This window comes from Crocuta crocuta, unplaced genomic scaffold, assembly GCF_008692635.1.
Source record: "Crocuta crocuta isolate KB4526 unplaced genomic scaffold, BGI_CrCroc_1.0 scaffold168, whole genome shotgun sequence".
Lineage (NCBI taxonomy): Eukaryota > Metazoa > Chordata > Mammalia > Carnivora > Hyaenidae > Crocuta > Crocuta crocuta.
Genome location: NW_027532591.1, coordinates 132,372 through 146,122, shown reverse-complemented (window position 1 = coordinate 146,122; position 13,751 = coordinate 132,372). Strand labels below are relative to the sequence as shown.

Below are 13,751 nucleotides of genomic sequence, written 5' to 3'. Positions count from 1 at the left end.
GAGATTTTTTCCTTTGTAATCATCAGATAACTGGCCTCATATATTTATTGAATAATCTTTTTGTTAATGATTGGAAATGTATTTTTTATAATAGAAGTACCAGTATTTGTATCTATTTCTGTACTGTATTCTCCATTGATTTGCCTGTCTATTCCAGCACTGGTACTATTCAGTTAATCACTGTAGCTTTATTATCGAGTGTTTCCTGTATGATTTCTCCAACTTCACTCTTCTCATCTGTGAATTGGAAGCAGTGATTGCTGTCATATGTAGATTTGATGGTTAAATGAGTTGATGTGTATGTGTGCGTGTGTTTATATATATGTGTAAATATGTGTCTGTGTGTGTGTGTGTGTATAAAGTGGTTAGTATAGAACCAGACTAGAGTCAACAGTCAAAAAGTTACAACTATTTTATTTATCTCTTAATCCTTAAACTACTTTAGCTTTAGGTGATATTGAAGCTCATAGTGGTTAAATAGCTTATCCAAAAGGTAGCAGAATAGGATTTAAACTTACGTCATGACATCAAAGTCCATGCTACAAGCCACTATAAGTACATATGCTATTTTGTAGTCTTAATGCAGGTTGTATTTCTACCTATCTTAATAATTTATGGATAACTTATATTTTCCTATATTAATAGTTAATTTGCTGAAAGATATGAGACAAATTAAACACATTAATGTAATTTAAAGGGAAATAGAAAATCACAGTGTTTGAAAAGTGTGGCTCTTCCACTTTAGGAGTGTGTACCCAGGAAAATGAAAATGAAAAAAATATGTGCACATAAAGCCTTATACACAAATATTCATAGTAACATTATTTATAATAGCTAAAAGTGAAAACAGTTCAATGTCCATCAACTGATGAATAGATAAACACACTATGACATATTCACACACGGGATATTATTCAGCCACAAAGTATGATAGATACAACAACATGGGTAAACTTTGAAACTGTTATGCTAAATAAAAGAAGCAAAATACAAGATCACATATTATGTGGTTTCCTTTATATCAAATATCTAGAATAGGCAAATATGTAGAGACAGAAAGTAGATGAGCCAGAGGCTAGGGATGGGCAATGGAGAGTGACTGCTAATGGTTACAGAGCTTTTTCAGGGGATGAAAATGTTCTGGAATGAGATGTGATGGTTGCAAACTTGTGGTGGCTTTACTAAAAAACACTGAATTGTATTCTTTAAAGGGCTGAGTTGTAAATGGTGTGTGAATTGTATTTCAGTTTTAAAAGGAGTAGAGAAAACTTGGTGTTTGAACCTTAGCTTTGCTACTTGTTAGTTACATGATCTGGGCAAGTAACTTCATTTTTAATTTCTCAAGTTTTCTGATCTGTTAAGTGTGTTTAATAGTAGCACATTCTTGGGGCACCTGGGTAGTTTAGTCGGTTAAGCATCAGACTCTTGGTTTCAACTCAGGTTGTGATCTCACAGTTTTGTGGGTACGAGCCCCAGGTCAGGCTCCATGCTGATGGTGTAGAACCTGCTTGGGATTCTCTGTCTCTCTCTGTGTGTCTCTCTCTCTGCCTCTCCCCTGCTTGTACTGTATCTATCTCTCTCAAAATCTCGGTTGAGCATCCCACCCTTGATTTTGGCTCAAGGCATGATCTCACGGTCGTGAAATCGAGCCCCCCATTGGGCTCCTTGCTAGGCATGGAGCCTGCTTAAAATTCTCTCCTGTTCCTCCTGCCCCTCCCCTACTCGTGCACACTCTCAAAAACTAAATTAAATAAATAGTAAAGTAAAATAAAATTTACATTTAGCCCACTTAAGTATTTCTTAATAATGAAGGATAGTGATTTCTGCATTGAATAAGTTTTATGGTATGATATAAATGAAATGTGAAAAAGTCTAGTTAAAAGCCAGTTATTTATAACTGGGGCACTTTGTAATTCATTTTTAAACTCCACTGCAATTTGGTGATTACTTCCATGGCCAGTTTAAAATATGTTGTTAATTAATACAGATTCAGCGTTTATTGGAGGCACAGTCCCTGCAGCCCCGCTCCCCTAAGACAGCCTCTGCTGAAGACACGGCACAAGCTGCAAGACAGACGGAGCTGGTTTCCATGGAAGCACAGTCTTCTCCTGGCTTGCACATGAGAAAAAGTGTCAGCATTGCTGTGAGCACAGGTAATTGTTTTTTTTTTATTTGGAAGGAATTTTTTAAAATGCTTTTCATATCTACTTTTAAAATTTTGGCATAATTTCAATGTATCAGGTGCATGGTACAAATAGAACCAAAACCAAGGTGATGAGAGTATCCCTTATTTAAGTCTTTGTGTAATTTTACTCTTCATGAAAGAGAACTATATCTGAAAACAAATGTGAAACCACAAGACATCATACACTGTATTTGGTACCTTCCGAGGCTGAACCCAATTCTTGTAAGAAAAATCATCTGTGGTTTGAGGGATCAGAGAAGGTTAGTTAGCCATCTTTATAGTGTTACTGACTCTGGGCTTTGAAGGGTATGTAGGATTTTAGTAGATGGAATTGAGAGATGGCAGAATAGGGTAGGTAGAGAAAATAATATGGACACAGTGAGAAAACACAGAGTTCTGAATTGTGTAGTACTGTAATATTTTATGCAGAGCCTTTATTACATCTCTTAAAAAAGAATGTCTCCTTTATTTGGTATGCATCATTGAAAGTCTTTTTAAAAAGTCAGTTAATAATGTAAATGATATATATTTGTTTCCATGTTTGCTCACCACCAGACACTTTGAAATCTTTAAGAATGTCTTCAAGAATGTCCCCAAGATCTAGCAAGATGCTCAGTACATAGAGTGATGGTGATAAAAATAAAGAGAAAGAGTTGTGCAGGGTGTTGTTAAGATTTGGTAACTAATTGTATGTGGCAGCTGGAAGAAGGAGGATTAAAAAGTACTGCTAACTGCAGTGTGATACCCTGGTTTGGATCCTGGAGCAGAAAAAGGACATTAGTGGAAAAATCGGTGAAATTCAAGTAAAGTCCAGATATATAGTTATTGTCATGCACCAACATTGGTTTCTTGATTTTGAAAAATGTGCCGTAAGATGTTACCATCAGGGGAAACTGGGTGAGGAGAGTATACAGGAACTCTCTATTATTGTCTCTATAAATCTAGACTTATTCAAGTGTTGAAAGTTTATTAAAAATGTAAATAAAAGTTACTCCAGGATTTTCAGCTTAGATGACCTAGGGAAGACAAATTAGAGAAGCAGGGGAGAGAAGATGAGTTCAGTGTAAATATCTGTTCCATTTGAGCTGCTTTTGGAAATGAAGAGGGAGAAGAAAGAAGGAAGGCAGATTTCTATTTATTTATTTGTTTGTTTGTTTATTTTGTATATTGTCAAGTTGGTTCCATATAACACCCAGTTCTCATCCCAACAAGTGCCCTCCTCCATGCCAATCACCCATTTTCCCCTCTCCCTCATCCCCATCAACCCTCAGTTTGTTCTCAGTATTTAAGAGTCTATTATGGTTTGCCTCCCTCTCTCTCCTTGACTATTTTTTCCCCTTCCCCATGGTCCTCTGTTAAGCTTCTCTTGTTTCACATATGAGAGAAAACATATGATATCTGTCCTTCTCTGCTTGACTTATTTCACTTAGCATAACACCCTCGGATTCTATCCACATTGCTACAAATGGCCAGATTTCATTCTTTCTCATTGCCATGTAGTATTCCATTGTATAGATAAACCACATTCTCTTGATCCATTCATCAGTTGATGGACATTTATGCTCTTTCCACGATTTGGCTATTGTTGAGAGTGCTGCTATGAACATTGGGGTACGTGTGCTCCTATCCGTCAGCACGTCTGTATTGGAAGGCAGATTTCTATATTCTGTTTCTGAACCCATTTGTTAACTATCCATGTTGAGAGGAACAAGGAAGGAGGGAAGCAAGAACCTCATGTACAGTAAGTCAGTTATTACTGAATATTAGTCAAGATTCTTTGGCTGCAAATAATGTAAACCACTTTGAAATAATTTAAGCAAGGAAGGGAAATTTAATGGAAGGATATGAGGATGTTTTCATGAAAACCAAGGCCAAGAATGGGGCTGGACTTCAGGAAAAAAACTAGAACTGTAAACTGGAATACCATCAGGACTTTCAACTATTGTGCATGGCTGTTGTACTCAGTTTTTCTTCACTGCTTTACATCTTAAAATATAGCTCACCCAAAGCTCCAAAGGGTATGTGTTACACAATTTTAACCATGTACACAAACCAGGTTACTATTTTTAGTCTTGTTTCAAATTGCAGAGAACCTGAATGGCCTAGTTTGGATTAGGGTTTAATCCCTGGTTCTTTGGTAAGGGGGTTGAGAAGCATATAATAGGAACATATCTTCTGGAGTCCTACCTTTTTTAATTGCAGGGGTGGTACTTCCCAGAGAAAGTGTGTGTGTGTAATGTAAAGGGGGTGGTGGACAAGGAGCTATGGGTATTGTGAGCTAACCAAACGTACATAGATAGCAGACATCTATGTTTGCTCCTATAAAACTCTCTACTTACTGTATTACAGTTGCCTCTCATCTATAAGCTTTTGGGATCTCAAACACTGCCTTATTCACTATTGTATCTCATTAGTTAACATGATACGTGAATCATGTGTGCTGAATAAAAGATCATTGAATGAAGTTATTTACATGCTTAAACTGATATTCTGAAATTATTTTGAAACTGCATAGATTCATATTCAGTAATTCAGCATGGATGATCTAAGATGGTTATTACTTATCTGCAGAAAAATGCATTATTAATAATCATTAGAACTAAATGGCTTTTAGAAGTATGTTTATGCTTCTAAAATGATTCTACAATGATACTTAATTTCCTGAAGGCATATATTGATAAATATTCCAGAAGAGTAGCAGCACTTATGTAACTTTTTCATAATTGTCATTTCAGTTTTTAATGTTTCATGAATGCAAAATTAAATTATTTATTAATTCTTTTTTTAATCACTCAGGTTGACCCTCAAGGTAGAAACCATTTTGACTTGGATGTACTTTTTGATTTTAACTATTTCTTTAAGTTGTGGAATGCATACCACTCAGATTCAAAAGATAATTTGGGGTGGTATAAAGATGAGTGTTTATATTTTGTGGGTACATTTATTCTTATGAGTATTGGAAAAATATAGCACATCAAATCTGTGGTTTCACAGAAATGGTGAAGCTAGGTAAAAATAAAGTGAGTTGATTTAAAGAAAAACAGCAAATAATAGTAAATGTAAATAGTTCTGCAAATAATTGTGCAGATGTTCCATGGAGTTTGGGAAACATTTGATTCTTAATGCTTGCCTGATATGCCCCTGAATAGTCTCATAAATATGATGTTTAAGGATAAAAATCAGAGAACCTAGGAATTTGTATTTATAGATTTTCTCTTATTTTTCATAATAGCAGTTTTCAATACATATACATACTTCGCAAGTCATATTCAGAACCTTAATATGTAAAACACATCATTTGAGAGCCACACCTCTTGAAGAGACAGGGCCCAGAATGTCCCCTTTCCCTTTGAACACCAGTTTTCTGTCTTTTCACCTTAATCTCTTTATGGCATTTCTGAGAAGATATAATCTGAAGACATTTCTAGGTAATTGTGTTAAAATAATAGAGTTAGTCTTACTTAGAGGTTTGTCAGAGGTTTAATTTTATAGTAGAATATTTGTTCAGTATCCAGTTCATCATTTAACCTCCAGGTGCCAGCTTGTTTTGGAATGCAGCAGGCGATGATCAAGAGCCTGAATCTCAGCTGAAGCAAGATGATACAAAGATTTCCAGTGAGGACATGAATTTTTCTGTTGATATTAATAATGACGTCACAAGTCCCCCGGGTAGTGCATCTTCGTTAAAAGCAGTTGATATTCCCAGCTTTGAAGAGAGCAACATTGCTGTGGAAGAAGAATTTAATCAGCCACTTTCTGTATCCAAGTAAGGTGTCTTTGATTCAGTATTCATCCTCCTGTTTTTCTTTTTAAATTCTAATATGTTTTTGGTGTTCTAACTTGGAAACTTTGTTTTGTAAATGGTATTTTCAGCTATAGTGTCTTTCCTTATATGGTTCTTATGTAATCAACAATTCTGACCCTTCTAGAACCATTCCCAGATGTCAGTCTTTGGTTGTGTTATAGTCAAGCCGAATCAGAACATCTGAAGAAAATTTCAGGAATACATATGCTTAGGCCTCACTCTAGATTCTGATAACTAGATCCCAGAAAGAGATGGGCCCTGAGTTTTGTAAATTCTTAAAAATTCTGCATATTGCAAAAATTTATATATGTATGAATTTTTTATTCATACATATTATTATATATGTATGAATATATATGTATGAATCTATATCTTTTTAAGATATAGATTAAGTATTTATATATGAAATGTTACCTAAGATTTACTTCAAAATAACCTGGTGGTAGATGAAATAGCTAGGGGTATAATTGGAATAAGATTGATTGCGAGTAAGTAATTTTTAAAACTGATTGGGTAAAATGGCTTGTTACACTGTTCTCTCTTGTGTTTGAAATTTTTCATTATGAATTTTTTTATTAAACAAGGATTTCAAAGTAACTTAAGGTCCTCAGGAAATTAGGAAACAAGTTCAAATATCTTTGAGCTTCTGATACGTGCTGCCGTAAAACTAGGCCCTAGAGATGGGCAGTAGGTTAGGAAAAGCTGCTGACTTAATGGAATTTTCATGACTTAAAGAGACAAGCAATAACCATATAAGCAACAAATAATTTAATTTCATATAATGATAACTGCTCTGAAGAAAATAAACCAGGGAGGCACCTGGGTGGCTCAGTTGGTTGAGCGTCCAACTACTATTTTCTGCTCAAGTCATGATCTCATGGTTTGTGAGATCATGCCCTGCTTCGACCTTTGTGTTGACAGAGTGGAGCCTGATTAGGATTCTCTCTCCCCTCTCTCTTTGCCCCTTCCCCATTCCTGCACATGCTCTCCCTCCCTCTGTCTGTCTCTCTCTCTCTCCCTCTCTCTCTCTCTCTCAAAATAAATAAATAAAAAAGGAAAGAAAGAAAGAGAGAAAGAAAGAAAGAAAGAAAAGAAAAGAAAAAAGAAAGAAAAGAGAAAAGAAACGAAACCAGGGTTATCAAGTGGAATGTGACTGGGATGGTGGCATGGGAGTGAGGGATGTATTAAGTAGAGCGTGGTGAAGGAAGCCTTCGCTGAGGGGTAACATATGAACAGTGACTAGCATGATGAGAAGGAGCCAGCCATGAGAACATCTGAAGAGTGTTCCGGGTGGAAGAAATAGCAATTGTAGACCTTGAGGTATGCATGAGCTTGACACTTCAAGAAACAATTAGGAAAGCCGTTGTGGCTATCTATGATGGGGTTCTTGAGCAAACGGCTAAGAAAAAATTCTTGAGACATCTTTGGTGCAAAAGGGTGATTTTATTAAAGCAGTGGGACAACCTGTGGGCAGAAAGAGTGGCACTGGGGTTATGAGGAGTGACTGGTTATATACTTTTAACTTAGTGGGGTTAGAGATAGTGTAATCTCTAAGGAATTTGAAAGCAAGACTTTCAGGACCTTGAGGGGCTACTTACTGTTAAGACCAGATTACTTTTAGTCTTTAATAACACAGAAACATTAAGTAAGCAAGGCAACCATGAGTTGCTTGAGGAAGGTCATGCTCTGCATGTTTCAGGTGTCTATCATGGGGCTGCGGGCTGTAAGGAGATTTAACTTATGTTACATTTCTTTTGCCTTTGTTTCCTTCATCAGCAGACATGATGACCGAGGAAGAGAGAGCTTAGGAACTATGGTCAGAGATACAGGCAGGAACCAAATTGTGTGGGGGCTTTACCTTATGTAAAAAGGAGCACAATTTACTCTGTGCTCATTAAAGCCTGAGTTTATTTTAGACAACAGAGTGGTATGATCTGACTTTTCATTTTTCAAATAGCTGTTTTGTGACAAATGAACTGAAGGGGTTTAGAATGGAAGTAGGGAAACTGGTTAGTATAGTCAAGGCCAAAGGAGGTGAAGTCACTTGGACTTGTGGAAGCTCCAGAAGGGATCAGGTGTGGAATACATAGACTGCATCTTGAAGGTAGAGGAATGATGTAGGTTTAACACACCACATGTGACAGTGTATTTGGTGGTGGGATGGCATGGGCCAGACAGCTGATTATTTTTTTTAAATTATAAGCCTAGTGATAATATATGACATTTTAAATTATTCTGATTACCATAATGAGTAAAACAGTAAACATGCTGCTCCAGAAAACTAGAAACATTTATCTCCTTTGCTCAGTATAGTATATGTTTTAATCATACAATTCAATTAAGTTCTCATAGTATGTATCACAGTGGAGTGAAAGGTACGCAAATATGTCTCTCCCATTAATCCAACAGGACAAGGATCATATTCATTTCTGTGTCTTTAGAACTTGACCTAGTGTATAGTTCCCCATGTTACCTACTTCATATGAGTTCTATGATAGGAAGACCAATTTAAGGTGAGCCCCGAGATAAATCCACATTTATTTGGACTAATTATAGAAAACAGAACAAAGGAATGAACTATGGTTCTCCTTATTTCTCCTTGACCTCTATAAACTGTAGACTTCTTTCTAGAATTATGAGTGTTTTCCCCATGAAATAGTTTCTAAGTCAGAACTTTAAACATCTCCAGTCCATTTTGGTTTTTAACTTTGAAAACATGTCTCAGTTAATTGGTAGAATATAGTTAATTGCTTTTTCAGGGCAGTTAATCAGCTCTGTTAATTCCAACACATAGCTAGATGTAAATCTGATCTTTATTCAGCATAATGTATTGCTTTGGATGAAATACTGTCTTCCATTATTGTCCATTGTCGCTTTGGTGGTTCTGTAGGATTCTTTCCAAACTTGTGGTCTGATTCACGATGTGCTTCCCACTGCTAAGTGTTCATACATGGCTCCTAGCCACCTGGGTTCCCTGTTGGCCTTGGATGTCTTCCTGGATCTCTCTTTCTGATGTTAAAGCAGTCTATGAGGGATACATTTATTTGCCTTGAAGTATAATTGGTAATTAAAAGCTATTTTCCACTGAAGAGTAGTCGTATATGGTATTTATAGACTTTCATGTGAAACAATACTTCTTTTTCTTTTTGAAGTTCTGCCTTGGCGGGGGGGGGGTGCACCTGGGTGACTCAGTCGGTTGAACATCCAACCGACTTCAGCTCCAACTGAAGCTGAACTTCAGGTCCAACATTCATCCAACTTCAGCTCAGGTCATGATCTTGCAGTTCGTGAGTTTGAGCCCCACATCAGGCTCAGTGCAGAGCCCGTTTTGGATCTGTCCCTCTCTTCTCCTCCCCAACTTGTATTCTCTCAAAAATAAATAAAACATTTTTTAAAATTCTTCGGGCATACATACCACTTGCCATATTATTAGAGTCATCTTTTATTTTTAATTTTTATTTTTTGAGAGGACACAAGTGAGCGAGGGCGGGGGGGGGGAGAGAAACAGACCTCACCTGGGGCTTTTGTTTGTTTATTTTTTATTTATTTTTTTAATGTTTATTCATTTTTGAGAGAGAGAGAGACAGAGGGCAAGCAGGGGCTACAGGCAGAGAGGGAGACACAGAATCAAAGCAGGTCCCAGGCTCCTAGCTGTCAGCACAGAGCCTGATGCCGGGTTTGAACTCATAAACTGTGATATTGTGACCTAAACTGAAGTCAGATGCTTAACCAACTAAGCCACCCAGGCACGTTTCTTTTTTTTTTTTCCTCAAACCTGAGGCTTGTATTTTTACCTGAAGTCGGGCTCGTGCTCACCTGAAGCAGGGCTTGAGCTAACCTGATGTGGGACTTTAACTCACGAACTGTAAGATTGTGACCTGAGCTGAAGTCAGATATTGCTTAATGCCCCAGGTGCCCTAGAATCATCTTTTAAAATTTTGTTTTGGGGTGCCTCTCTGGCTCAGTCAGTAGAGCATGTGACTCTTGATCTCGGGATTGTAAGTTCAAGCCCCACTCTGGGTGTAGAGATTACTTAAAAATAAAATCCTTTAGGGGTGCCAGGAAGGCCCAGTCAGTTGAGCCTCCAACTCTTGTTTTCTGCTCAGGTCATGATCCCAGTATCGTGGGATTGAGCCCCGAGTTGGGCATCATACTGAGCATGGAGCCTAAGATTCTCTCTCTCTCCTTTTGCCTCTCTCCCCAACTTGTGCATGAGTGCTCTCTCTGTCTTCTTAAAAAATTTTTTTAATCTTTTATTTAATTTTTTAAATTTCTTTATTTTTGAGAAAGAGAGCACAAGTGGGGGAAAAACAGAGAGAGATGGGGGGAGAGAGAGTGAACCCCAAGCAGGCTCCACACTGTCAGCACAGAACCCAGGGTGGAGCTTAAACTCCTGAACCATGAGATCATGACCTGAGCTGAAATCAAGAGTTGACCACTTACCCGACTGAGCCACCCACGTGCCCCAAAAACAAAATCTAAAAAAAAGATGAATTTTGTTTTGATCTTAAGTCTTTTGAGGTTAAAATCTTTAATGTTTTGGTTCTTTTTTTCTTTTGTTTTTGCCTGCTATGTTAAACACTAAGACAGATACACCTATGTATATTTTGGGGTGTTGTTTTGTTTTTTTTAATTTTAGGGAGAGCATGAGTGAAGGAGAACGGCAGAGGGAGAGGGAGTCAGCGAGAGAGGGAGGGGGAGAGAGAGAGAGAGAGAATATCTCAAGCAGGCTTAGTGTGGAACCCTACGCAGGGCTTGACCCTGGGACCATGACCTGAGCTGAAATCAAGAATCCAATATTCAACAGACTGAGCCACCCAGGTGCCACTAGACAGATATTTTAAGATTCTTGAAAATGCAGTATAGAAGAGTGATTATGATTAAGATAATGGGCTCTAATGCCAGACTGCCTGGATTTGAATCACAGGAGTGTGACCATAGGCAGGTTTCCTAATTTATGGATGACTCAGTTTTCTCATCTGTAAATGGAGACAATAAATGCACCTATCTTATAGGATTGTTGTAAGGATTAAATAAGTTAATATATGTAAAGCACTTAGAATAGGGCCTTAGTACCTAATTACTGTTATCATTTAGCTAAAGATGGAGTAAGGCCGACTCAGTAAGTGACATGGACTCTCCATAGAAATAAAGTGCTTGACAGCTATTTGGATGATAAAAATCCTGCACAGAACTAGTAATTTCCCAAAAAGCCATAACATCTCTATAAAGATTTCTACATTTAAGAGTTTTGGTGTTTTCATGAAAGTGAAATTCGATAACGTGGTCGCAAAAGGTTCAATCTGATGTTTGGGGAGCAAGGGGAAAGCAGCAAGACATGAAGAGAACTAACAGTTACGATTCACCCACTATGATCGTCTGGTACTTTGTGTCTCCTTATATCCTGTCTCATTTTTTCAACCCAAGGAAGTGGATATCATTTTTCCCTTTTCATGGATGAGGAAACTGAGGCCCAGGGGGACTAGGAAATTTGCCCAAAACATGATGAACACACAGATGACTGTATCATAAATGAGGATATATGTGACATAAAAAAAGAAGTGCTTATGAGGGTTAAAAGAAGCAAGAGAACATATCCAGTTAGGGTTTTAGAGGAAGCAGACTTTTAAAATGACCCTTCAAGGGTGGATAAGAGTTTGACAAGAATGTGCCAATTTAGACACATTTGAGCACTAATTCTTGAGTCCATGGCATTTGAAAGTACAGATAGTTATCTGGGCCCTTCACCAGTTCAGTATCTCTGAAGGGTGAGGTCGAAACAGTTGTGTTTTTTAAAAACTTGTTACTTTATTACTTAATACATGTAATATTGCTGTATTGCCAAGATTGAGAACTACTGTGCTGTGGACTTAAAATATGTGGACTGAATTCAGAGTAGTATTAGTAATCCATTTTTACAGGGGACACTATAAGAAATTGGCTGAAAAGCCAGTCTGGCTACCAAATTTTGGAGAGTTTTGATTGGCAGAATAAGAAATTGTATTTGTTTTAATAAATCATTTAAGGTTTTTGCTTATTGTTTTGGTAAAAAATACTTAACATAAAGTTTGTCATCTTAATGATGTTTAAATGCACACTTTGGTAGTGTTACGTATGTTTACATTGCTGTAAGACAGTTCTCCAGACCTTTTTCATCTTGTAAATCTGAAACTCTTTATCTGTTAAAGAACAACTCCCCTTTCTCCTCCCCCTCAGTAGTCATCATTCTACTTTCTATTTCTCTGCACTTGACTACTTTAGATTCCTTGTGTTAAGTGGAATCATACAGCATCTGGCTTTTTATGAGTGCCTAATTTGACTTAGCATAATGTCCTCAGGTTTCACTTATGTTGTAGCATGTGACAGGATTTCCTACCCCATTGTACGTATATACCACATCGTGTTTATCCATTCACCCGTCAATGAACATTTGGGTTACTTCTACCTCTTGATTGTTGTGAACATAAGTATACAAATATCTCTTTGAGACCCTGTTTTCGATCCATTTGGATATATACCCAAAAGTGAGATTGCTGGATCACAAGGTAGTTGTACTTTCAATTTTTTGAGGAACCTCCATACTGTTTTTCATTATGGATGCACCTATTTTACAGTCCTACCAACAGTGCAAAGGGTTTTGTTAGCCAACACTTGCACTTGTTATTTTCTGGGTTTTTTTATAGTAGCAGTCTTAATGGGTGTGAGGTAATATCTTGCTGTTTTTGATTTGCACTTTTCTCTCATGATTACTGAGGCTGAGCATCTCTTCATATACCTGTTGGCCATTTTATATCATCTTTGAGAAGAAATGTCCTTTGCCCATTTTAATTTAGTTATTTGATTTTTTTGTTGTTGAGGTAGAGTTCCTTATGTATTTTAGATATGAACCCTTCATCAGATGCATAATTTGCAAATATTTCTCCCACTTAAGGTTTTTAAACAGGTGCTTTTATTCTGTGTATAAGATTTAATTATTGGTTATACCTGAAACTAATATAACATTGTATATCAACTATACTAAAAAAAATTTTTTTTGAAACTTAATTCTCAGTATTTAGTTAGGTATACCAAATTTGGATACTAAAGGAAATTATACAACATAATTACACTGAAGTTCTTTTGAGTTTAGGATAAATAAAATGATGTCTTTACTGGTTTAAATGCAGTTCCTTTTTTTTTTTTTTATAGTTTATTTTTGAGACAGAGAGAGACAGAGCATGAGTGGGGGAGGGTCAGAGAGAGAGGGAGACACAGAATCTGAAACAGGCTCCAGGCTCTGAGCTGCCAGCACAGAACCTGATGCAGGGCTCGAACCCACGAACCGATAGATCATGACCTGAGCCAAAGTCCGACTGAGCCACCCAGGTGCCCCTAAATGCAGTTTCATCTTAAGGAAGGGATGGAGTGGCCGACTTGGAGAGTCCTTCCTGGTTTTAAGAACAGTATGTCTTTGTGTCTGAGATACCAAATGATTTTCATAATCTCTATTTGTAAATTTTGTTATTTGTTAAAATATTTGTGCATTGTATTTTTATTGTATTGTTCCTTCTTCAGGATCTCAGACTTCTTAATCAAATTTTATTTGAGATAAACAAAACCAAATGTAGAATTGTGTCTTGCTTTAAACATTTGGATTTTAAAATTTTAGCTTTATAGAAAAGTTGGAAAAATTGTAGAGTTTACCCAGGGTTCCATAATGTTAATACCTCATATAACCATAGTAAAATGATCAAAGCCAAGAAATTAACATTGGTACAATAC

General features: G+C 36.9%; 1 protein-coding gene across 4 annotated transcripts in view; it reads left to right on the top strand.

Annotated features, from left to right (window-relative positions):
- The window catches only part of STIL (STIL centriolar assembly protein), a 66,254-nt gene that overhangs the window by 35,568 nt on the left and 16,935 nt on the right, over positions 1-13,751 (top strand). For all 4 annotated transcript variants that reach the window (XM_077779800.1, XM_077779801.1, XM_077779799.1 and 1 more), the window contains exons 14-15: positions 1,988-2,153; positions 5,720-5,951. In XM_077779800.1, the coding sequence (XP_077635926.1) occupies positions 1,988-2,153; positions 5,720-5,951 (398 nt within the window). The remainder of the gene's footprint in view (positions 1-1,987; positions 2,154-5,719; positions 5,952-13,751) is intronic.